At 41.8% G+C, this 27,217-nt stretch overlaps 1 protein-coding gene across 1 annotated transcript in view; it reads left to right on the forward strand.

Moving 5' to 3' along the window:
• sall4 (spalt-like transcription factor 4) overlaps positions 1 to 27,217 on the forward strand; it is a 41,396-nt gene that overhangs the window by 4,604 nt on the left and 9,575 nt on the right. Inside the window, exon 2 of the mRNA XM_086005300.1 lies at positions 17,093 to 19,714. Coding sequence (XP_085861426.1) covers positions 17,093 to 19,714 — 2,622 coding nt within the window. The remainder of the gene's footprint in view (positions 1 to 17,092; positions 19,715 to 27,217) is intronic.

A 27,217-nucleotide genomic window follows, 5' to 3' on the forward strand; every position in this document is an offset into this window, starting at 1 on the left:
TTCTTTTGCCAGCTTGATTCCTTGCTCCTATTTGGGCATGTAGTGAGCATAGTATGTTTTTGTTTTTTGATAATTCCCTTCCTAGAAGGAAACAGAGTTCTGAATTCCTCTGACCTTTTCACTGAAACTTTGCTACACTTGCAGGGATATATATTAATTATACCCTAGAAAACAATGCTGTTTGCAGTTTGTCCCTCCCCTCACCTGGAGAGCAATTAACTGCTCCAGAGTGACCCAAATGGGTAAGCAAGTAGAATTTGACAACACTAGTCATATACTGTATGTCATAACTTTTTAAAACTCTTTGAAGTGTATTTTAAGATGTACAGTTTAGCCTCTTTGTTGGTTACATCCAAATAACGGGTTTTTTATTTTAAAGCAGGCGCTGCAATAAAGGTCAGGGAGGAAAATATCTGTTTTGAACTATTCATTCTAAGTGTTCAAAATAAAAATAATTGTATATGGAAGGTAAATGGCTCTGCAAAACTGAAGTGTGAACAGATGCTGTACACAGCCAATGTTCAGGTTGCTGGTAGGCTTCGATGGAGACAAATAATTTAATTTTGTAATGATCATGTTTACTAACTTAGAAGTTGGCAATATTTCCCCATCAGCTGGCTTACCTGATTAGGAGATGTGAAGTTTAGCCTTAATAGAGCTATCCTTTTTTAACTACAGTGCTCATTCTAGTACTACAAATATCAATCTGCTACATGGACTGACTTCCGAAGGATTCCCTATGCTGTTCAGTCTTGCTCTTTTTCAGGAAAAGGCAGCATGAAAACAGAAATCTGAAGTGAAACTGGATTTTAAAAATTCACTTATTGCCATCAGTGAAATTGCTGGATGTCAATTTATTTTTAGCAATCCTATATTACAGGTGGCAATAAAGAGTGACTTGTCTGAGAAGTACTATTATAAAAACCACAGTAATTGTAGACTATGCTTCTACATCAGCCTTGCATTGTTTTTTTTATCTAGCCAGCTGTGATGAAGTAAAGAGATGCTTGGAAATGTGAAACGTAAATGTTTTTCTAAAAGATTATGGGGTTGTGGGACTTCCAGTGGCAATAACCAACTAAAAGGTGTGTGTTTTATCTAGGGTTTAGCATTGTTTTGTCTTGAATCTAAACTGAGTTGTGTACGAAAACCACCGTAAACTCAAGCCACCTTTATTACTAACCTCTTCAATACTGTAGTTTGATGGAATAGACAGAGGGCCTTCCTCAAGGGTGGGGAGCATGAGCAAGGAGAAAATAAATTGTTGTCATAATATAGTTTGGTATGAAAACTTTTTTTTATTTAAAAACAAATTAGCCCAGGTTGATTGCTGGAAATCTTGCGTCGTCCTCCTCCGCTTTCATCCCAGGCTGTAACTGACAGGAAATGTCTTCCAAGAACGGATGTGTGTTTTCCCCCATTTCCCATTCTTATTCTGTAATTGAAATTTTAATCCTAGAGTTATTATTCTTGCAACTCCTGTCAAGGCTGCACCATTTTTTCCTTGCCTTTCTATGTACGGTTCACCAGTTCTGCCTGAAATGTTGCAGTCGGCACCCTTGGAGGATTTCAAGTAAGCCAACATCAAACATGATTGCTGTTTTAAAAACATTATCCTGAGTACTGTGAATTGATCAGTTGACTGTTTCTTAAGTTCCTTTTATAGTGCTTTATGGAAATTTTGGATTTTAAAAAGTCTTTTTGCTAAGGAGATGTATTTTGAAAGCTGAAGTGGGATGTCAACACTCAGTTTAAAATATCCATATTATTCAGCCGACATGGATATAGGGAAAACGCTACATAGATTGATGTCGTATCTAATATTGCTGTGGTTGTGCTTGCTTGTCTGGGGTACACTAAATTTTGGATGTGTAGAATAGAACCCACTCTAACCCCTCAAACCAATCTCAGTAGCTTCCTGTGTACATTAATCCAACACAAAATTGCCATGGAGCTGTGCACCAATGAATAAGTTTGAAATGGTCTATAAAACTAATTGGTTTATGCAGAGCCTATAAATTGTTACAACTGGCAATTCCCTAAAGAGTATCTAGGAGATTTCCTTTCAAAGGATATTATGTAGTTTGGATTTTTAATATTAGTTCTCCTCCCAAACTCTGAAATCTCAGTCAAAATCGCATATTAATTCTAATCGGCTAGTATTTTATGAGGTAAACTATGCTGGTATTTGTTGGCTTGATAGGCCTGTATTCTGTTGAAGGAAAATAGGCAAATCTTCTGCATGCGTATGTGTCTTTTAATGACATACAGTATAGCAGATTTCTAGAAGAGCACCAACGTCTTCATGAAACTGCTGATGTAACCTTTGCCTTTTTGGGCCTGCTGGGTGGCAAGTTGATGTCAAGCTAACAATTAGGGCTCCCAAGCAATTGACCTTGGCAGCAGGGTTTTGCGTTGTTTAGTTTACTGTTAACACCATGGTAGTGTTAAGCATGACTTGGAATAGCCTGTTTACCAACTAAAGCTTATTGGAGGAAATCAATGGACATTGGAGGTGCTTACTAGGAGCACGCAAATGTAGTCTCTGGGTTAATCTTCCTGGCTAGTACTTTTTCCTTGGAAAGAACAAGATTTGGAAATACACAGGACTTCATTGTTTTCAATTCTCTTTTGAAGATTGTCTTTTTCTAGGCCCTTCTAAGTTGTTTAGCAACTATCAATATTCTCTTGAACCACAGCTTTCTTAACAGAAAATACTGGTAGTTTTCATATCAGTAACTTTAAAAACTAATTCATTTATGAGCTACACTATTATAATCTGTTAAACTATCTTTAATTTGAAGTAATGATGCAAATAGATTTTGAATGGCTTAAACTGCGATTCTACAAAGTGAGGGATCCAAATTGCCTTAGGTTAAAAAATTTAAATGGGTCAAATTCAATAACGATAAAAACATTTTTTAACCCTTCAAAGTCCACAGTAGCTTTTCTGCACACTGATCAGAAGTGTGGTGCAATTTTCTCATGGTTTACTCAAAATACTATAAATAAATGTGGTCTTTTGGTTGTGTAGCTTTTACCAAATTTGTAAGCTCTTGCTTTAGAATCCTTAATTTATTTTCTTGCATTTAATATGTGTGAGATCATTGGCGCACTTGCACAAGTATTGTGATATTTTTTGCGATATTTTTGTGCCTACCGCAGAAATTGCGTGCAGGCTTCCACTCCAGTAACAAACTACAACCTGTCATGAGAATTTAATTCAAATCGAACCCTTCCTGTCCACTCCCCTAATGAATCGAGCTTCTTTTATATTGGGTTAAGTGCTATGCTTGCACCACAGTAGCAATCCCAAGTAAACTTGCTGGGTTTGCTAAACCTGGCTGCTGGAAAGGCTGGTTCTCTCCTGCCAGCCTTAGCAACCTGATAAATTTACTTCACGCTTGCTGCTGGCTGTGTGAGGCTCATGCATCAGGAACTGGCAGAACTAGCTGACCATGAAAAAGCAGCTTCAGCAACATGCTGCATTTCATCAACTGCACCATACAGACCAGAAGGTCCCAGGCTTGATTCTTGGTCGATGCTGCTATCTCTGCTCTGATTAGGGGTGCTACAATTGGCTTTATCACGTCTGGGCTAGGGAGGGACAAATTTAGGTTTTAACCTCTATCACTATTCACTGATTCTGCTGGAAATGTGGACGTGAGATGAAGCCTGATTGGGCTTGGCTGTATTTTTTTTTCCTCCCACCTGGTGGATGAACAGCCTTGTGACCCTCACTGTGGTACTAATGCATGAAGAATGATTACTTGGGTGAGGTACTGGCAGCTGTGAAACCATGCCCCAAGCAGAGTCGATGCACCAAGGAGGAGGTAAGCAAAATAAATCAATTTAAACTCCATGTTGTGGAACTTTGAGCTACCACCCCTCCATAAACTTAAGCTCATCCCAAAACTCTGCTGCCTGTATCCTAACTCGCACCAAGTCCCATTCACCCATCACCTTGACCTACATTGACTCCCTTTTTGACAACAACTTGTTTATAAAGAAAAAAATTTCATCTTTGTTTTCAAATCCCTCCATGGCCCACTCACTCACTCACTCACTCACTTTCTCCAGCCCTACAACCCCCCGCCCCCCCAGACCTCTGCATTCCTCTAATTCTGGCCTCTTGCGCATCCCCAATTTTAATCGCTCCACCATTGGCAACCGTGCCTTTAGCTGCCTAGGCCCTAAGCTCTGAAATTCCCTCCCTAAACCTCTCCGTATCACTACCTCTCTCCTCCTTAAAACCAACCTCTTTGCCCAAGCTTTTGGTTCTGTCCTACTATCTTCTTGTGTGGCTCAATGTCAACTTTTGTTTGATAATGCTTATGCGAAGCACTTTGGGACATTTACGTTAAAGGCACTGTATATATGCTTGTTGAATTGTGTAGTTGGCCTCACTTGTGGAACAATTGTTGTAGCCATTAATATGAAATGGGTGCACATTTTAAAGTGTAGCACTTGACCAACAGCAAGGCATTCTTCATGCATTGTTTGCATAGGAATGCTGTGAATAAAGTGCAATAGGTATTTGGTTTTGGAAACTCTTTTTTCCCTCTCCCATTTCTTTCATTCCAGCCTCAGAACTAGACAGTCTAGTACTTTTAGCCAAATGATGGTGATATCTGCAATTTTGACTGAGCAACTGGTAAAATATCCAAGTGACTGCTCTCAGTAGTACTGTATTCTCCAATGTGTGGAGAGATACTTTTTATAACTGGGTATTTCTCCAAATGAATTTGGTTCCATTTTGCTGGTATTGGCACTGTGTATATCTTTTTACACAAACCACTTGTGTTCCGAATGTTAATGATTTCCCATATGCAAGGTCGCACCATTTTTCGCACCCCACCCCCCCGCTCAAATTTTTGTGCTCATCAAAGTGAAGGATGTTGTGGGAGAATGGAAGTCTTCCCATTTCAGGCATTTGGTGTCAGCATCAGGTACTCCCAAGTAAGGCACAGCCAGATGCAGAGTTGGCTTCCCTTAATGAGCTTCCAGTTTTCACACCAGCCATTGGTGAGTGAGATTGTCAATTAGGGGTAGTTTTATGCTGTAGTCCCATGCCACTAGGAACTCCCGGATTGAAACTGTCCAAACTCATCTCGCATCGTCTCCTTGCAGACAGAGGAGATTTTGATCTGATCAATCAGGGCTGGATTTTATCGTGGGTCCCAGAGGTGAAAGGCCAGTGCCTTAACACACTGCACTGCCCCACCCAGATCTCGAGAGTTGGGGAAGGGTGCATGTTGTTAAAGAAAAGCTGGGAATTAAACAGGTATCCTCTTGTAATTTTTAATTTCATGACCGTATCAGTACTTTACCTGTAGACGCTGTTTGCACTGTTTGCTTGACTTGGGTGCCCTCCTGTGTTGATCCTTCTAGTTGCAGTCATTGTGTAACTGGCACACCAGTAGAACAGATGTTTATCAGAGAGAGATAGCTTTCAGCATTCTGCCCCCAGCAGGCGATCCAGTCTCTGCTTAAGGAGATTAGGCATGCTATTTGGCAGTATAGTTCCACAATTTTTAATTAATTTTAATTTTTCTTTAAAAAAAAAAAAAAAAATTGTTGGCATTGCAATTTTTAGCACTAACCAGCTTTCTGTATTGGTTTGGTAAGTGGCATGTTATTTTTACTTTGTACCACTTAAACTCTGGCAAGGACAGCATTTGATCTCTGGCAAGGACAGCATTTTCTTTATACTGTATACTATAGGTGGAATATAGATTTCAAGGTGGAAAGGGGTAGTGTGTTTGGAATGCAAGCATTGGAGCTAAACGCCTTGCATTTCTTTTATTTACCCAAGGTAATGTTTATTTAGTCATTGGTCTTTGCTTCATTAGAAAAAGGTAAACCTTGCAGTTAAAAAAAAGTGCTTCCTGTACAAAATCTTGTTTAAAGTCTCAAGCATGTTGTTTATATTTTTTTTAAATCTTGGGTTAAATTCTGCAGTTTATTCACCTGCAATCCTAAAAGTAAGATGTCTGAGTGACGAGAGAACGGGAGGTAGAATTCTGTCCTTGCATTTAACCAGGAGATTGAAGTCAAATGTTGTCCAGTATTCTGATGTAAAATAATATGGGTTATAAATGAAAGTTTTGAAGAAAGCTTTCCATAGTTCCAAATGGGAAATGCTGCCACTTTCATGTATGAAATATAACCTTTTTTCCATCAGGGATTTGGACATTATTTTAATACTTTGCCTAAAAGTTCCCTGAGACCTAATTAAGATCGACCATTTTTCAATCATAAAGTGCTTCCAGAAATAATATTGTACGCAGTGGTAAATGTACAATTTTTCACTGCTGATTTACTTAAATCACTTAAGCAGTTGCTGCCTCTGTGTTAAATGTCTTATGTTATCTAGTTTGTTTCTTTAAAAGTTTAAATGTAATCTGGTTTATGTACACCCTCAAGGTAACTTTTTTTTCTCCTTGAGGGCATTTTGTTTTCATTTTAAATGCCGTTTTATGCTATTGAAAGGGTATTTAAACTGTTAATTTGAACATCTTTTTAATTGTTCCATGAGTTGGCTAAAGTATAATGCTGCCCTTATCTTTGCATTGGCCCTGTTGGAATCAGTTAATGCTTTCTTTTTGTCTTAATACCATTTGGCAACAGTTGGATCTCAATTCCCTGCTGAGCTTGGTGCATTCCCAACATTTATTGGATTACAGGATGCTTGGAGATTACATTCTTGAAATTCTAGGATCTAGATAAAAGAATAGGAAAAAAACAATGAAGTGAAGTTTTTTTTCTCCTTCACAATGTCTTTGAGTGTCGTTCTCCACCCTATGTGGTCAGATTCAACACTGGTGTAAGGTAGGGCTAATTTGTTCTAGTTTTTAATAGTTAAAGTGTAGAACTATGTTTTTGTTGGAAAGCTGCACTATTGGTTAATTGTTTAAAGCCAGGCATGCTCCTTAAGTTTCTGAATGCAACCTGTATTATTAGAGGGCGTTTGACCTCTGTGTGAAGTGGAGCATGAAACACTAGTCAGTGCTGTGCCGTGTCTGCTACTCGCATCCATAAAAAGAAAAACTTCTTTATGACGGCAACAAGTGTTCTTTGGATCTGGTTTACTTCAATCCAATTGGCTTTTTAATTGTTGTCTTGCAAGTAACAATTTTAAAAGTTTGGGGTGATTTTTGTGAAACTTTGTTGGTGCCTGGTTAATGCACTGCTGCACACCACAATTAGTTAGTATCTTTGAGTCTTGGATATCTAGCAACATGTGAGCATTTGTTAGAAAATTAGAAGGCAGGGATCATGCCTAAATATTTGAACATGAACTTGCAGTGTTTCAGATAACATAATAATATGAATAATACAATGATTTTTGTGAAATGGGTGATGGGCTTTCTAACATGCAGTATTTCTCTACTTTTATCTTGATGACTAACACAGACTCCCTGTGAGGAGAGGGACACCACTCCCAAACTCTAGGTTTTAATTATTTAAAAACTTAATGTACCATAAGAACAGGGGCTTAGTTCCATTGTGAAACCTGCTGCTGTTCTCTATGTACTGGATTGATGTGTACTGTACAAGACCAGAATATCTCTGTCTGTTCTACTTAACAGTTTCCAAATCAATGAATTGCTTTAATTTATTTGACCTTATCTGAGAAATCGGAGCCAACAGGGACCTGACGAGCAGCCTCCAGTGAGGGTAAGAACACTGATTATAATCTGTGCAGGAAGTTCAGAGAGCCTCACTAATGAGACAAAGACAACTGTTTCTTCTCAGGCTTTTAACTGGCTTACAGTGTTCAGCTGCTTTCCTTTTGACTCTGTAAAGTGTATATATTGGGGAACTGAGGGTCTGAATACAGTATCTTGTTACAGGAGGTTAAAAGGAAATGGGTTTCATTGGTCAGCTTCAGTGTTGTGTATGAGTAGAGTATGTGGTGATGTGCTAACTGCTCCTATTGAATGGTACAATTCTTCTGTCAGAATGGGGATGCTTTTGTGTGTGGGGGGTTGGGGAGGAAGAGAGGAGTGCTCTTATTGCAATGGCTGGAATATCTCTTGCACGTCTAAATAGCCTGCTTCTCATTTAAGTATAATTGGGCAATTTGTTTAACACAAATTTGGCTGTATTCTGGAAACTGTATGGCTTTTGCACTAATCATAAATCTGTGTAACATCCATTATTTGTACTAGGGAGTCTTTCAAAACAGTTCTCTCCTTCCTCCTTTCCTGGGTCTACTTTCTTTCTGCCAGTTTTCCCTCCAGCTCTTGAGGGCATTGTTAGGTTCAGTTCCATGAGCCCTCTGGTACTTCATTCAAGTAATTATTCTTCATGTGTGAGCCAAGACAGCAAGTATTAGGAAGTTACTGCAAGAGGCAGGGGAATAGCTTGTTTCTGTTCTCATGTGATGTCAGTACATGTACATTTCTAGCCAGAATTATTGGATAGCAATCAGGAGTGATAACACTGATTTTTTTTCTTTCTCTAGCCAGTAAGGCTGCTGAGACTAAATGTAGTGCTGCTACCATCACTTAGCACAGAGCAGGGTGAAATTTGGAGTCGTCTTCTCTGAATGGCTTTGCTACTTGCTGGATAAGCACAATGAGCCATCAGGGGAGCTTGCACAATATATGCAATTGATTCTTCCCAAAAGTAGTCTTCATTTTCTGTATTCTACCATAAGTGAAATGTAGCATGGAAGCAATAAAGCTTTAAACAAGCAAACTTATTTACTGTAAATAGTTATCCTAATAGATTTTAGAGACATGTATTGATGGTCTTAGTGCCTCAACCTAGAAGAGGACCAGCACCATGAAAAGAGAAATAAGTTGCATTTATATTGCACCTTTCACAGCTTTGGGATGTCCCAAGGTGGTTTACAGCCAATGAAGTACTTTTGAAGTGTAATCCACTGTTTGTAATGTAGGGAAGCATGAGAATCATATCTACTCAATATTTCTCTGATCCCAAAGCCTCTGTTTATGCAGTGACCAGGTGTGATTGGATGGTTTTACTAATATGCTACCTGCAGCAGTGTGGCCTTGGGGCTCTATAGTTTAGAAACTGTTTCTGAAAATGTTTTGTTCATGGCCCTATATGAAGAAAAGCAGAGGAGTTCTACTGGTGTCCTGATTATCTGGCCATTTATCTCATTGTTGCTTGTGGGACCTTGCTTTGTGCAAATTGGCTGCTGTGTTTCCCTACATTAAAACAGTGACTACAATTCAGCAGTATTTCGTTAGCTGTGGTGTTCCTGGGTTGGCTTGAGGTCACAAAAGGTGCTTTTTTTTTAAATGTAAGTTTTTTTACCTTTTTTATTAATGGACCTATTTTGGCTGATTTGGAAATTCTGCACAGACTGTTGTCTTGAATAGCATAGCCATTGCCTCTGTGGTAGATATAAATCTTCTGCCCTTGCTACCAAATTAAATCTGCTGGATTTCCCACCCCAAAGAATATTGTTTATACATATTTTGCGCATTCATGACTTAAAACTGAGCATGTTTGCAGCAGTTGGACACTGGATACCGAGGAGGAGCTCTTTTTACTGTGAAGGTCTTCACCAATTTTCTAATGAACTGTGAGGGTGAATGCAATTGGCTTATACTGTCTGAATAAAAGATCTGTTTTCAAAATTTACACTTGCCTCTTTTTGTAGTTTTAGTTTTGCTTTTTTTATTCGGAAATGCTGGTGTGTGCCTCCAGAGAACACTGGCTGAGAATCCTGTGTGCCGTGGGGAATTATAGGCTGTGAACTTTACGAGTATGCTATGGTCTCCTTTTACATAAGAGCATAATTCCTTTGGGTGTTTAAATGTAATAAAACATAATTATAGAGACCTGAGAAGAACAAGAAACCTGTGCAGATCTGCATTTTACTAGTGCCTGGAATCTGACTGGTTCAGAGTTACTATTCAAATGGAGGACTGAAGCTGAGAAATTCTGTACAGTCAGAATAAGAATGCACACGTTCTTCAAAGCCTCTCCAGGGCACCCATTCTCTGCCCAGCGAAAGAGTAATCGATCTGATTGGTCCTCTATCGAAACTCAAATCACTCATCACATCCTGTACAGTTACAGTAAACCCCGACAGCAGTAGTTAGCAGAGGGTGCCTTAGTGTTTCTGAAAGTACATTGCAGAATGAAAATCTAATTATTGGGGTCCTGTGATATTGCTTGGCATGGTGTCTGTGTTTCTCCTCTGCCTAAAGAATAGGTTAGATAGGTGGTTTGAGGCTTAAAAGGATACTGGAACAGAGCAGGCACATGGGATTAGAATTACTGCTCGTGTGGAGGATAAACAGTCGAATGTCCTGTTTCCTTGTTGTAATTTCTATCTAGTTCCTCTTTTTTTTTTCCCACACCATTAAATACCTGTCCCAGTCATTCAACTACTGTACAGTGTTAGTGAAGTACAGCGTTCCAGTCACTGGATGTGAAAACTGAGGATAGTAGCTGCCAAATGGGAGCTGTTCACTGCATTCATTGTCTGCAGTCCTTTGTGGTCACTGCTGCACTTCCCCATATGATAAATTGATTTCTTGGTCCTTTGAGCAAAAATGAAATGCTCAGTATATATTATAGTAAACCACATATTTCTATATGAAACCAGTTTTTGTCACTTGTGGTAATTCTGACTTGTACTGAAGTGTCCCTTTTTAAAATATGTATCCGAAGTTAACCTGTGCACATTGTCGTATGTCTGATAGTCATGTGCAGGCTGAGGTCTGCTCTGCACAGGGTGGGAAGGTGAGCATGGGTGTTGTGAATAGCAGTGCAAATAGCCAAGTAGCTTGCCACAGTCATTTTCTAAGTGTTCACTCCAATCTCTTGAAGTAATCAATCGCATAGTGACTGCTGCAAGCTAGCATCTAAAGCTCACCTGATTGCATCACCTTATTCACACTTGTAGGTAGATTTTCTCACTGCTGTGAGGATTTCAGTGTTTGTCTTTTTTCAGTTTGCAACTTGTGCTTTCTAAGCTTCAGCTAACATCATGCAATAAGCTGTACTGTGGGGCGCACATAGAAATATCTTTCAATCGCTCTGGTCAGGGGAGAGGCAGGTGAAAGACGTGGTTTTTCTCTATGCATTTATCTTTATACAATTGACACTTTTTTTAATGTGAACTGTTAATAGTCTTATTCTTTATAAAGCGTATGATAAAAGACTTTTTTTGGACTGTTTGCAAGCAGGAATGTTAACGTGCTTGTTTTGTTGCACTTGATTCCATACAGCCTTGTCTTTTCAACGTTCTATCAATTTTATTACTTGCAGCATCTAAAATTTTTGTTTATATGTCCAAAGAAATGCCAATCTGTAAGAGACATGACATAAAATGCACCTATTTGGTGCTACCTCGACCACAGGCTAAGTGTCTGGAACAAGCTGCTGTGGATATGCTTGCAACACACACACTGTTGCATGCTGCTGTTGCAGGTGCTCCTTTGAGTGGTAATGTAGTCCAGGACGATTTCTAGTTTCAACCCCAGTCAGTGGTGAGTTAGCTGATATTGCCCAGAATGCTACAATTGGCCTCCATCCCTGAACTAAAGTAAAGGAAATCGGTTGGTGGTTCCCACTTCTGATCACTATGCAGCGACTCCGGCTGAAGTGTGCATGTATGGATGTTGACTGACAGGACCGGATTCAGCCAGCTCTGATAAAAGTCTCTCTCCTTGCTCCTCCACCACCACTGATTGATTGATTGAATAGCCTGCCAATACTTGGGGTCCAGGTCTATGCATGAATAGTGGCAACTTGGATAAGACGCCAGAGGCTGACTAGCGCCTGTAGTACCTAACCCCAAAGAGAAATTCAACTTTTTATGGAGAAAAGAAAATTGGGCAGGGGGAAACTGACTTCTTGCCAAAATGTTTTTTTTGAACCACTAACTGGTGCTTCAGGCTTTACAGCAAGTGTAATTGAAGATTCAACAAAACAATTATTGGATAATCTCTGGAGAAAGCACCATAGATCTTTTCACCAGGCAGGTGTGCATAAATCTGTTCATTTTGCCTACAGTGGGTTCAAGCCCCACTCCAGACACTTGAGCATATAATCTAGCCTGCCACTTCAGTGCAGTACTGTCGGATGAGATGTTTAAACCGAGGCCCTGTCTGCTCTCTTGGGTGGACATAAAAGATCCCATGGCACTATTTGAAGAAGTGAAGGGGAGTTCTCCCTGGTGTCCTGGCCAATATTTATCCCTCAACCAACACCTAAAACAGATGATCTGGTCATTTATTTCATTGCTGTTTGTGGGACCTCGATATGCACAAATTGGCTGCTGCATTTCCTACATTACAACAGTAGCTGTGCTTCAAAAGTACTTCATCGGTTGCAATGGGAAGTTCTGAGGTTGTGAAAGGCACTTTATAAATGCCTTTTGTTCTTTCTTGAGATTGCTGGTCACTTTTTTCACGCGAAAGTGACGAGAAGTAACTAACCCATTGCCTTCAACTGTAAATGTTGCAAATTTGAAATAAAAACTGAAAATGCTGTAAAGAGAAAAGATGGATTTTGACCTTTCGAGTGTGTACCTTCTACTCCTGAAGCGTACACACTTGATGTGTTTTACCCTGTTTTGTTTTCTTTTATAAATAGTGACTGACCTGTGTACTTGCTGCATTTTCTGTTTTTTTTAAAAAAATCTCATTACCTTGACAGTATCATTTAAACTGGTAAGTTGCTTAGCCTGGGCTGCAGATCCCCAGGGTGGATGAAGTTGTAATGTGATGGCTTTCTTCATTCAGATTCTGTGTGGGTTTAGAATGTTGGTGTGAGCAGGGCTTTGTATAATACAAAATTGCAACACCGCCCTACTGGGTTAAAGTCCAACGAACATGCACTCTATTCATACAGAATCTTCTAATAGATATTTATATTTGAAGAGTCAAAGTGCAGTGTTTTAAGAATCCAAAGTGCATGGGAAATGACTTTTTTTGAGTGTCAAGTGGGGATCCCTCTTTGGGTGTTCATACAGAATCCCCATCTCCCCAGAAAGAATATCTGCCTTGATAGTTGCACATTTTTTGTTAATGTTACAGAGTAAAACACTCATGATCTGATATGACATTAATTGTTTAATCTAGTCCCATATTTAAAGTGTGTGTGTGTGCTTCCTGAAGATTGTGATCTGTGGAAGGGTGCATTTCCAAGGGCTGTTGCTCTTCTCCACCCACTCTCTTCCCCTTCCTGAGGTGTACAGTTGCACAGGTGTTTGGTAACAAACAGTATCTCGCCCAAGTGACGTTTGTAATGTATGAATCTAGATAGTGTATTGGCAGGCTTTTTGACTGTGAGGCATCACAGCGGAGCCTAATGTTTTTCTCTCTGCATCCCCATCTCATCCTGAAGAGATTGGACTGAGTCTGTCACCTATTGTTTCTAGGTAGTTGACTTATTTCAGATTTCCAGCATCTGCAGTATTTTCTTTTTGATTTTATGTGACTGATGGTCAGCGCTTGGCTCTCTTTCTGTATAGTGGACCTACTTCATACAATTTCTACACTTGGATACTTTCTGGGGGAGCGGAGGATTCTGTTGCTCCAGTTTCTAGATTTTATTTTTTTCGTACATGCTTTGTAGCTGGCCTTAATGAAGGCAGTCGTGATGCAAGGGATTTAATTTTTGTGGATGTTTTCTTTGGCACACTCCGCATGACAGGTGACCAAGGAGCGTCATGATGGAGGAGAGACCAGTGGAGAGGTTTAGCGAGGGAACTCCAGAACTTGGTGCCTAGGCAGCTGAAGGCATGGCTGCCAATGTTGGTGCGATGGAAATCGGGGATGCGCAAGCGGCCAGAATTGGAGGCGCGCAGGGATCTGAGGGTTGTAGGGCTGGAGAGGAGGTTACACAGCTATGGAGGGGTGAGGCCATGGAGGAATTTGAAAACCAGGGTGAGCACTTTAAATTTGTGGCGTTGCTGGACCGAGAGACAGTGTAGATCAGGGGCGATTGGAGAATGGGACTAGGTGCGAGTTAGGATATCGGCATCAGAGTTTTGGATAAATTGAAGTTTACGGAGGGTGGCAGGCTGCAGTAATGGGGCATCTTCATTTAATGCCATGTTACCAGAGCTGAGCTCTTTGAACAGCCACCTACAGTGACCAGTGTGTACTTCTCCCTTCCCCCCCCCCCCCCCAGCAAAATGTCCCTTGCTCTAATTATCTTAAAATCCAGGATACAACTTTTTGTCTTTTACTGTAAATTTACATTTTTTTCTCCTTGTTTCAACCCATGAATTGCTTGTATGAGTTAATATCTGTCCTGCAGTTTTTAGTAGCTAACCTGCAGCCCACAATTTAACCAGTCCAATGTGTTTACAGCTCCCTCTACAGTAAATGGGCAATACAAACCTCACTGTACAAAATTTCATTAGGACTCACTGCAAGGAGGCTTGACTGGAATGCAATAAAGAGAGCTGTCATCGTATTGGATTGAAACATTTTTCACCCTTCCACTGTCCTTTTTTGGGGGATAAACTTTTACATTAGACACTTTTTATATTTGCTCCTTGGTCCCCACCCCATATTCATGATACTTTGGGTCTATTACAAACTTTTTTTTTGCCAGATTATGTATTTTCCTCCTTTCTCCATCCTGCTCCTCTCTTTCTCCATGCTAGGGTACAATTCCATGGATGCTGAGTGGCCTCTGGTAGCCTGCCTATGTGGTCTTTTATTCATGTGAGCTTTGACCAAGAATGCTTTGAGTATGGGGCAATCGTCAGTGCAAATAGTAGATTACTGATGATTTTATAAACGTATATTGCGCTCGTCACTGCCAGATGAGATTTTGTGTGTGTGTGTGGGCTACCTGCAACAGGCTGGCCATTCTTACTAAGTTAAGGTTCTACTGTTAAATGGCTATTTAAATGGAAGGTTTGCTCTTTAGGTGGTACTTGTAGAAAAGAAAAGGAAGGTGAGGAGAGAAGAGAATACAGAAGATTTCTAGGCATTTCAGATTATCCTGTCTCAAAGTATGTTAAATGCACAGATGTTTAGTGATTATTTAGAGTTGCTGACAATACCTTCAGGCATTTCCTAATGGACTTAACTGGCAGTAATTAAGTTGATCTGTTTGTCGTTTAATTTTTAGTTTCTTCCATTTAAAGGCATGTTGTCTTCCTTTCGGATGAAATTCCAAGCAAGTGGTTAAAAGTTGTAAACAGAAACAGTCATCCCTTGTAAAATTTAACTTGTGGAATGCTGTTCAAGATAAAATATTCAGGAATTTGTAACCACTTAGAAACAATCCAAATTGAACCTGTTTACTTCAGTTTGCTTCTGATACGTGATGCACATCACATGTGGTAAGTGTGTGATTTGATGTACAGAGTTATGGTGCCTTGTGGAAACCCTGGGAGCTTGTGCAATATTGGCATCTTTTCCTGGTGGCAGGACTAGTGGGGTCCCTTTTTCATTGGGATTATACTTCCGTTAATGCACTCCTGATGCCTTGGGTAAATTGACAGATGGCACAGCACCAAGCCCTACAGAGCATGAAGGAGCCCAAGGTAGACTCTCATCTGTGTAGAATTAGTTGATCTCAGCCAGATGGTAATAGGGGTGCTACAGTTGAGTCACCATTAGTGACCCCTGCTGGAAAGTACCTGTTCCTCATGTCTATCCACATGTGCCACTTGACCGTCTCCTGTTTGCCACACGATTGCTTTACAGATCATTCTGTTTCTTCTCTCGTGTGTGGTTCTCACTGTCTGATTTTCATTCATCCTTCTGGAGGAAGGGGAAAGAGTTGAATTGCAGTGCATGAATCTGCATCATGTCATATCTCTTCAAATATTTATGTAGTACAACTTCTCTTTTGCATTTTAAATTGAAATTTGTCTTTGAAACTTATTGGATCCATTTTGTTAGAGCTGTTTCTAGCATTGCATATATGAAACAGAACTTTTAAAATCCAATTGGACATGCTACTATCTATTTTGAGTAGCCATACTTCCTGAGTGAGCACTTGCATATCTGTTTGGGGCCACAAAGGATTTATAAAAAGGTATTTGATTCCTTGTTTATAGTGGGCAGATGGGAGCTGCATTCCTGAAAAACAACTTTGGGTTTATTACAGATTTTAACTAAGTGCAGGTTCCTGCCAGTGCAATGCTGGCAGATTCCAAATCGTCAATTAACAGTGACAAAACCTGGTTGCCTGTTTTAAAATGGGTTTTAATTGCTTTTAGCTTGCCTGTATTTGTTGACCATTTTTAATCTGACTGGTAGGGGAGCGGGAAGAAAAGTAGAGAAGAGAAGCTGTTTTACAACCAGACTTTTAAAAACAACTAGTAGGGAATGGGACCAGCTGTGTTTTTCCTTCCTGGTTGCTGAAACTATAAAATGGTGTTGTCTTGATCAGAAAAGTTTGCATCTCCAAAGGCAGCACTGAAGACAAGTGATTTATAAATGAGTAGAATTTCTGCCAGACATTACGACTATTATTGCTCCTATGACACTAAACATAAGTGGCATTTTAAGAATTCTGACGTGGTACCCCCCAGTCACTGTTAAAGGCTCTATTCACTAATGCATTGTGGAAAGAAGCAGACTTGTATACGATGTTCTGATTTCAGCTGGGCAATTGAGGAACTGTTGCTGCAGGGAGGAGAGTTGACCCTATTTGACATGTCTGGTTGTGGCAAATGATCAGAGGACTGGAAACCAGGTCAAAAAATTCAAATAATCTATCTCTGCCTAGAAATAAAAATGGCTAATATGAAATGTTTTATTTCTGGATGGTTTGCCCTCTCAGCTTGTGCTGTACTTGCCATAGTTCCTTCAGCTGTTTTCTATTTTCCACCAATTTTAGTAAAAAAAAGTATATGTGAGAATGAAGCTTAATTTTCTACTTGATATTTTCTGCCTTTTCATCAAATTTTGATGAATGGAGTGAAGTATAACTTGCAGGAAGATTTCTTTGTACATTACTTGTGACAGTCATTTATAACTGGTGGGTTAACTATTTCACTACAGGAAAAAAATGGAGGGAATCCTCCCCATAGTGTGCATCGTAAAGCCTGTTTGCTATGGCTTAGGAGCATGATGGGTGTTCTTTAACACTAAGTAGTTACTGTGCTTGTCTTGTCTTTTCACAGGTTCTCAAGAATGTCAGGATGATGGAGATGGGGAAGTAAGCGCAAAGAAATGCAGGACCGAGGAAACCAACGTCTGTAAGAAATGTTGTGCCGAGTTCTTTGATCTCTCCAAGTTCCTTGAGCACAGGAAAAATTGCACTAAAAACCCACCAGTTTTGATTATGAATGAAGGCGAGAGGGAAATGCCTCCAAAAGACAGCCCAGAATCTTGTCTGGATAACTTTCCAAATGGCCAAATGAGCGATCAATCGAAAAGCAATGGTAGCCCTGAAGGAAGAATGCATGAAGAGAGTGAACCTGCTGAGATGAATGTTGATAACGTAGAATCTCGAAAATCATGTGCCTCAAATGCTGCTGCAAGTTTACATCCAGCCTCTGACGTGAGCTATGTGTCCCAATCTAAAATACCAAACACTAATGTCACATTGGAGACTATTCAGAACACTAAAGTGGCAGTGACTCAACATGTTCCAGACACTCTGCCTGCCAGCAATTCAAATGCAACTGGAAATGTCAATGTCATTCCTATCCTGCTTGAGCAATTGGTCTGTTTGCAGCAGCAGCAACTTCAGCAGATTCAGTTAACTGAGCAAATCCGCATCCAGGTGGCAATGATGGCACCTCATTCTCTGCACCCAGCCATCGTTGCAGCTGCAGATCCCCTTAAAGCACTGGGGGCTCACCTGTCACAACAGCTTTCTGCTGCTGCTGCTTTAATTGGGCAGAAAGTTGGTAGCCAAAGCTTTACTATAGAAGGTTTTAAACCAGTACAGCTACCTCATTCTCCTGCTGGTGCCACTCATTTTAACAAGGGTTTACACCACTCTGAGTCAGGGTCTCTCCAAACTACTAGTGCTCTAGCTTCGCTAACCTCCAAGCCTGATTCCATTTCGTGCTCTGAAAACCCCGCAAGGCTTAAACATGGCAACCTTACAAGCCCAGCTGCAAGATTTCCAAACCCCTTGCTACCTCAGTCTCCAAATTCTGCAACTATCCACAGCCCACTGATGGGATTATCTGCAGCTTCAGCTGCACGAAATCAGAAAGGCAAGCCTCCAAATGTTGCAGTGTTTGAAACCAAGTCCAGTTCCGAGGAGTCCTTTTTCAAACACAAGTGCAAGTTTTGTGGCAAAGTATTTGGAAATGACAGTGCTCTGCAGATTCACATCCGTTCGCACACTGGTGAAAGACCGTACAAATGCAACATCTGTGGTAATCGTTTTACAACCAAAGGCAATCTGAAGGTCCACTTCCAGCGGCATAAGGAGAAGTACCCGCATATCCGGATGAATCCATATCCTGTTCCTGAACATTTGGACAATGTTCCAACTAGCAGTGGAATTCCATATGGCATGTCTATACCCGTTGACAATTCAGCAAACTTGGTGGACACCAAGCCTGTCTTGCAAACATTGTCCAATTCAGTTGGCTTGAATCTGTCAACTAGTTTTGAGGATACTTCAGATAAGGTACCTGTGAGTGATTTTCTACAGAGACGATCTCCAGCAGTAAGTGAAACTGCTTCTATGTCATCAAATGTCAGCAACTACGATTCTAACCTAGAAATTAAGTCTGCAAATGAAAATGGCAATGCACCTATTTTGGCTACTTCTATAATGTCTGAAACCTCAAAACCCAAGCTACCTTTTGGTAACATACTTGATAATAGCCAAGCATCTGAGACATCCAAACTTCAACAGTTGGTGGAAAATATAGACAAAACATCCAATGATCCAAATGAATGTGCTGTATGCCATCGTATACTAAGTTGCCAGAGTTCACTAAAAATGCATTACCGTACACACACTGGTGAAAGGCCATTCAAATGTAAAGTCTGTGGCAGGGCTTTTTCAACAAAAGGCAACCTCAAGACTCACTACGGGGTTCATAGGGCAAAGCCACCTTTGCGAGTGCAGCATTCATGTCCTATTTGCCACAAGAGATTCACCAATGCTGTTGTTCTTCAGCAGCATATTAGAATGCACATGGGAGGTCAGATCCCTAACACACCTTTGCCTGAGGGCTATTATGATGGTTCTGATCCAGAGCCAGCTTTGGCTGATGAAAATGCTGAACTAGACAGCAGTTTTACTGATGAAAATATGGATGAATCTGAGTTGGAAGGAGACAAAGGTACGAAAGTGCCTGCAACTGAGTATTCAAAACCAGTTTTGCCTTATAGTGACTTACCAGCTAACTCTCCTTTGTTAGTATTCTCAAATATAGCTGCTTTGGAGAGTCAGATGAAAATGATTAACTCTAGTGTGAACTTGCAACGACAGAGCAGTTTAAAATCTAGTGAGAATGACTCCCCAGAAAGTGAAGGTGTAGCTAACGATTCTTTTTCGGCAGTAGGGGATCAAGAATACCAGAATAATCGGAGCCCAGGTGCTTCCGAACCTGTATTGTTCCAAGCTTCGTCTCCTGCTAATAGCTATAATGGTAGTCATCTGTCCAAGTCGCCAGGATTCTCTACTCCTTGTGAAAATTCAGGAACAAAAATTGAGCCTGTTGAGACATCTGAACTGGCAAATGATGGTGCGTTAGATTTAACATCTGCCAATATTCATCGCAAAGTTAAGGAAGAAGTGCCTAGTGTGCCATTTACTAATGGGGACTGCAGTAAGTATGAAAAAAATATATTACTATTCCATTTGAGTCTCGAGTTGCAATTTCATAAATGCAGCTAAATGGGCTAACAAGATAATTGAGTGTTCATTTGAATAGGCCCTAGTAATGGTTATTTGGAGTCTTTATTTGAAGTTTTAAAGAAAAAGACATTTATACAGATTTTTAAAGTAAAAGGATCTGAGCACATGTAAGGTACGATGAGCCTCTATGCTGAGAGCTGATCAGATACGTGAAGCAGTTACATGACCTTTGCCCGTAGCATTAAACAGCAAGTGACTGGTCTCCCACCTTTTTATTTAGGATTTTTCTCTTTGTACAGGGCAAGGAGGAAGGAGAAAAATGATTGTCTCCTTTCTTCTCATAGCTGTTTGTTTATTCCTTGCAAGAGTACAGTTCCATGGGCATTGATTGTTGTTCAGTACCTCACCAAGTAACTGTCATTCATGTGTGACCTTTTGAGTGTCCACAGCTAATCCTGCACTCACTAGACCTCTGCACATGGACTTGCAGCAGGCTTTACTGGATAATGATAATGAGCAGGAGCCTGATTCCCCCCTCCTCCTGTATCCAGGGGCTTTGGAGCCAACGGTAGCATCTCCTATCACTGGCCAGGCTGAGATCAGTGAACTCGAGATCAGAGATTGAACCTGACAATTTTTCAAAATGGGACTGCCAATTAAGTTGCCTGGCCCAAATGCTTTGTGGTCAGTAATGAACAGCATCTTTCAACTGTAGGTTTAACCTGTAACTGCTGACCATTTATTTGTGACTCCATCACAAAAGAATAACTGCTTCTTGTTCCCTGTTTTAATACACATCCCCAGCGGGCTGATTGTTTCCCTTTTCAAAGTGAAGGTGATGGGCACAAATTAGGGAAAAGTATTCCAAGAACTGGAATTAATTTACTGTTGTGGCTTACAGCTGGCAGGGAATTTTGCTCCATTAATCTCTGTAGGATTTGAATCTAGGCTCCCACAGGTGAAAGCTCCTTGCTTTGAATTGCACCATTTTTATACTTTCAGTAGGTACACTCAATTATTGACTACATTTAACTTGGACACCTATAAGCTACCCTGAGCAGCAGTAGCAGGTCCTTGAGTGTATTTTGGCTTTTTATTTGAGTGACACAAAATTAAAATCAGGGGTATGGGGTGGGTGGGGGGCACGTGCGCGGAGAGGGTGAAGCACCAATAAGCAACAGCAGCTGAACACTAACTTTGCCCCCACTGCCCATCTCCTCTTCCCAGTGGTACAGCTGGTTGAAATTGAGTAACTGAACCATACAGATCCTGAAGGCCCTAGGTTTGATTGCTGGTGTGTGTTGAGTTAGCTGATATCTGAGCTGGTAGGGTAGGGGTGCTACAACTGACTTCAGTCCCCCTCGTTTGGAGACATTTGGCCTACGCTCCTGCTTCTGATGTCTGTCCAGTAGTTCCAGCTGGAAGGGCACTTCTTTGGATGTTTGACTGCATGATCTGGGTTGGCTGAGATGTCCCTTGTGGTTGATGGTGGCGCTCACTGTGAGGCTCGCACAAGCTGTTTTTGGTGTCTCTAATATACTCTTGAGGAATGTGGTGTGCTCAATGATTGCTCTTGATGGTGATTCACTAACTGGTACATTTAGTTCTGTACAGTAGTGTTGTGTGACTTCTCATTTGGTGCAATAGTATTTGGCAGCTCTTCCAAAAAAAAAAGTAGCCATTGGGGCACAACAGCTGTAGTATATCAGCCAAAGTAACTGCTTGTGTGTATAATGAACATCTGATAATGCACAGAAAGTAAACTGTTGTATTAAAGTTATTGTAGGCTCTGTTTTGCATCCATTAACATAGAAACATAGAAGATAGGAGCAGGGGTAGGCCATTTGGCCCCTCGAGCCTGCTCTGCCATTTAATAGATCATGGCTGATCATCCACATTCAGTACCCTGTCCCTGCTTTCTCCCCATATCCCGTGATCCCTTTAGCCTTAAGAAATATATCTTAACTCCTTCTTGAATATATTTAATGAATTGGCCTCAACTGCCTTTTGTGGTAGAGAATTCCACAGGTTCACCACTTTCTTGGGTGAAGAAATTCCTCCTCATCTCTGTCCTAAATGGCTCACCCCTTATCCTTAGACTATGACCCCTGGTTCTGGACTCCCCCGCCATCGGGAACATCCTTCCTGCATCTAGTCTGTCTAGTCCTATTAGAATTTTATAAGTTTCAATGAGATCCCCTCTCATTCTTCTAAACTCCAGCGAATATAAGCCCAATTGACCCAATCTCTCCTCATACGTCATTCCTGCCATCCCAGGTATCAGCCTGGTGAATCTTCGCTGCACTCCCTCCATGGCAAGAACATCCTTCCTCCGATAAGGTGACGAAAACTGCACACAATACTCAAGGTGTGGTCTTACCAAGGCCCTGTAAACTGCAGCAAGACTTCCTTGCTCCTGTACTCGAATCCTCTCGCTATGAAGGGCAACATACCATTTGCCTTCTTGACCGCCTGCTGCACCTGCATGCTTGCCTTCAACGACTGGTGCACAAGGACACCCAGGTCTCGTTGCACTTCCCCTTCTCCCAATCTATTGCCGTTCAGATAATAATCTGCCTTCCTGTTTTTGCCACCAGTGGATAACCTCGCATTTATCCACATTATAATCACCCAACCTGTCCAAATCATACTGGAGTTTCTCAGCATCCTCCTCGCAGCACACACCCCCACCCAGCTTTGTGTCGTCTGCAAACTTGGAGATATTACATCTAGTTCCCTCGTCTAGATCATTAATATATATTGTGAATAGCTGGGGTCCTAGCACCGATCCCTGCGGTACCCCACTAGTCACTGCCTGCCACTCGGAAAAAGACCAGTTTATTCCAACTCTTTGCTTCCTGTCTGCCAACCAGTTCTCTATCCATGTCAGTACCTTGCCCCCAATCCCTTGTGCTTTAACTTTACACGCTAATCTGTGTTATGCGGGACCTTATCGAAAGCCTTCTGAAAGTCCAAATACACCACATCCACTGGTTCTCCCTTATCTATTTTACCAGTTACATCCTCAAAAAATTCCAGTAGATTAGTCAAGCACGATTTACCTTTTGTAAATCCATGTTGACTTAAAGTGTGTAGACACAGAAGTGAAAGTGTATTTATATCTGCCTTGATCACCCCCTCCAGATTCTCTTGGCCAGCTTGTTCAGGTTCTTGGAATCTTAAAATCATAGAATTTTACAGCACAGATGTAGGCCTGTGTCCGCTCTCTATAGAACTCGCCATTTAGTCCATTTCCACTCTTTCCCTGTATCCTTTAACTTCAAAATTTATATACTTGTTTAAATGTTTTGAATTCTACTTTTGCCACTGTTTTTGACTGGGTATACCATGTCCTAACAACTCCCTGCATTTAATAAAAATTCTGCTAACCTCTTTTGGAAATCTATATATATAAATCGGTACTTCTGTCATTCTGTCTATCTGTCTATCTGTCTGTCATCGCGTGTGCGTTGCGGGTATGCACTCGAAAGTTACAGGGCGTACCTATGCGCGCGTTACCTCCAAAGAAAGCTTACGCTTCCGAGACGGTTTTAAGCGTATTTACGTTTCGGCCGGGCTAAAATTGCGCCCGCGGTATCCCAAAAACCTTCAACATTCCGCTCATTAGCATCTCATTATCCACTCATTAGCGACAGAGTGACCTCGAGCTCGACCAATCGTACGCCGGGTTGCTGGCGTGTGCCGCCGGGCCAATCGGTGCGCGTGTGGCCGGGCTTTATCGTTCTGAACCGAGGTGAGTCGCCGCCATCTTGATTCCAAACTTTTCCTTTCTTTTTCCCGCTTTCTGCGTCTTAAAAAAAAACGTTGCTTTTAAAACACATTGTTTTAAAAAAAAATGATTTAGAAAGTAATTAACTTATCTAATCTCATTAATTTTCCTACCTTTCCCCGTTTTTCCAGGTAGGCCTAGAAGCCTTGGCGTCTCCTCCGCACCCACGCCCGAGCTAGGCACCTCCCGGCCCCACTCGAAGGCTGGAGGGCCGAGCTCAGCCCAGCGCCGCTAGGGTGCGCGCGCAGCAGGAGCTGAGACGTCTCTCTCTGCCGGGGCTTGCTGAGCGTCCAGCGTTACCCTGGCAACGGGCGCAATCGGCGGTCTTCACCTCGGGGGGAGGGGGGGGCGGCCGCGACCCTCGGGGGGAGGGGGGGGCGGCCGCGACCCTCGGGGGGGGGGGGGCCGCGACCCTCGGGGGGGGGGGGGGGCGCGCGCGCAGCAGGAGCAGCTGAGACGCGGCGTCTCTCTCTCTGGCTTGGTCAGCGTCACGGTTGCCCTGGCAACCGGGCCCGCCGGCCGAGAGAGACGCCGCGTCTCAGCTCCTGCTGCGCGCGCAATCGGCGGTCTTCACCTCCGGGGGGGGGGGGCGCGACCCTCGGGGGGGGGGCGCCCGCCGCCCTCCCTCCCCTCCCCTGCCCTCCCCCCCTCCCTCCCTTCCTTCCCCCCTCCCCTCCCCCCCGCCCCCCCCCTCCCCCGCCCTCCCTTCCCCTCCCCTCCCCTCCCTCTCTTCCCCCCCAGTCGCGCTCTCTCTTCCCCCCAGTCGCTCTCTCTCTTCCCCCCAGTCGCTCTCTCTCTCTCTCTCTTCCAACAACAACATGCCCTCGAAAAAGCCTCGGCACTGCCGGGCACTTCAGCTAGTAACTAATAAATGTATGCCCTCTAGTTTCTGATTTACTGACCGGAAACAGTTTGTCCTGGTTTTTTTTAAAGAAACCTCAGTTTTGAACTCTTTCAGATGTCTTTCTAACCTGTTCTGGTTTCACACACAGCCTTGTTTTCTCTAGTCTCTCTTCATAACTAAAGCTTTTAATCCTTGGTATTATAATGAATCTGTTCTGCACCCTCTTCATGGCCTTGACCTTGTTCTTAAAGTAAGATGCCCAAAAGTGGAAACAATATTTTAATTGCAGCCTAACTAATAATTTGTATAAATTTAACATTACAACAGTGACTACATTTCATAAGAACATAAGAAGTAGGAGCAGGAGTAGGCCATACGGCCCCTCGGGCCTGCTCCGCCATTCAGTAGGATCATGGCTGATCCAAATCTAGACTCACATCCACTTCCCTGCCCTCTCCCCGTAACCCCTAATTCCCTTGTCTGCTAGGAAACTGTCTATCTCTGTTTTAAATTTATTTAATGTTGCAGCGTCCACAGCTCTCTGGGGTAACAAATTCCATAGATTTACTACCCTCTGAGTGAAGAAGTTTCTCCTCATCTCAGTTTTGAAAGGGCAGCCCCTTATTCTAAGATGATGCCCCCTAGTTCTAGTCTCACCCATCAGTGGAAACATCTTCACCACATCCACCCGATCAAGACCCCTCACAATCTTATATGTTTCGATAAGATCGCCTCTCATTCTTCTGAATTCCAATGAGTAGAGGCCCAACCTACTCAACCTTTCCTCATACGTCAACCCCCTCATCTCTGGAATAACCGAGTGAACCTTCTCGAGAGCAAGTATATCTTTTCTTAAATATGGAAAGCAAAACTGTACGCAGTATTCCAGGTGCGGCCTCACCAATACCCTGTATAACTGCAGCAAGACTTCCCTGTTTTTATACTCCATCCCCCTTGCAATAAAAGCCAAGATTCTATTGGCCTTCCTGATCACCTGCTGCACCTGCATACTAACTTTTTGTGTTTCATGCACCAGGACCCCCAGATCCCTTTGTAATGTAACACTTTGCAGTTTCTCTCCATTTAGATAATAACTTGCTCTTTGATTTTTTTCTGCCAAAGTGCATAACCTCACACTTTCCAATATTATATTCCATCTGCCAAATCTCTGCCCACTCACTTAGCCTGTCTATGTCCTTTTGCAGGTTTTTTATGTCCTCCTCACTCACTGCTTTCCCTCCCATCTTTGTATCGTCGGCAAACTTGGATACGTTGCACTCGGTCCCTTCCTCCAAATCGTTAATATAGATTGTAAAGAGTTGGGGTCCCAGCACTGACCCCTGCGGAACACCACTAGTTACTGATTGCCATCCTGAGAATGAACCATTTATCCCAACTCTTTGTTTCTGTTAGATAGCCAATATTCCACCCATGGCAGTATATGACCCCCAATCCTGTGATTTTTTATCTTGATCAGTAATCTTTTGTGTGGAACCTTGTCAAATGCCTTTTGGAAGTCCAGATACACTACATCCACTGGTTCCCCTTTATCCACCCTGTATGTTCCGTCCTCAAAGAATTCGAGCAAATTTGTCAAACATGACTTCCCCTTCATAAAACCATGCTGACTCTGTCCTATTAAATTATGTTTATCCAAATGCTCTGTTACTGTTTCCTTAATAATGGATTTCAGAAGTACTTCATTGGCTGTAAAGCTTTGGGACATTGAGTTTGTGAAAGGTGCTATATAAATGCAAATATATATAAATATAATATATATATTCTTCCCAATATATATCATCTCTCATTTTGCTTATTAAATTTCATCTAATATCTATCTACTAATTTGTTTACATCATCCTGAAGTAACTTGCAGTCCTCCACCTGGGGGGCACCACTGTTCCAATTCAAAAAGCACCAATTAATCACCAATGTTTTCCATACTTAACCATCTCCCTATCTATGCTGCCACATCCCCTTTAAAGAAAGAATGAACTTTCATTTATATAGTGCCTTTCACGACATCAGGATGTCACAAAGTGCTTTACAGCTAATTAAGTACTTTGGAAATGTAGTCACTGTTGTAATGTAGGAAATGCAGCAGCCAATTTGCACAGCAATCAAATAAATGACCAGATCATCTGTTTTATATGTTGATTGAGCGATAAACATTGGCCTGGACACTGGGAAAGCTCCTGCTCTACCTCAAATAGTGCCATGGAATCTCTTATGCCCACCTGAGAGGGCAGATGGAGCCTTGGTTTAATGCCTCATCCAAAAGATGCCATCTCCGACAGTACAGCACTCCCTCCATACTGCACTAAATGTTGGCCTGGATTATGTGCCCATGTCTCTGGAGTGGGGCTTGAACCAATGGCCTTTTAATACCGTGCACCTTAATTTTATCAACGAACCTTCTATGTGGTACTTATCAAATGCCTTCTGAAATTAGTGTATCTAACATGCACCGCATTTCCTTTTATTACACTCCATTATTTCCTCAAAGAACTCTCTCAAATTTGTCAGACAATTTGTTAAAAGATCCTGTAGCACTCATGGTCCACCAGGGATGATCTGTTTCTTTGCCTGGTAGTTGGAGGCCAAGTTTTAATTTTGTGGTCCCATTTGTGTGTGTATTTTTATTTCTTGCTTTCGTCTAGCTTCGTCAGATGATCTGCATGCACCCAGCTGGTTACTTCCTTCATGATGTGGATTTTGGGAGAGTGGTGCACTGTTTCAGATAACTGTTGCTCACTGACCACTACCTCACTCCCAACAAAGGGCACTTTAACATTGATTTTGGGGTGGTTGTGTCTGAGCTGGATTGGGATTGCCAGGCT

This window comes from Somniosus microcephalus, chromosome 13 (assembly GCF_052327205.1).
Source record: "Somniosus microcephalus isolate GS21.2 chromosome 13, FLI_Smic_1.0, whole genome shotgun sequence".
NCBI classification, from domain to species: Eukaryota; Metazoa; Chordata; class Chondrichthyes; order Squaliformes; family Somniosidae; genus Somniosus; species Somniosus microcephalus.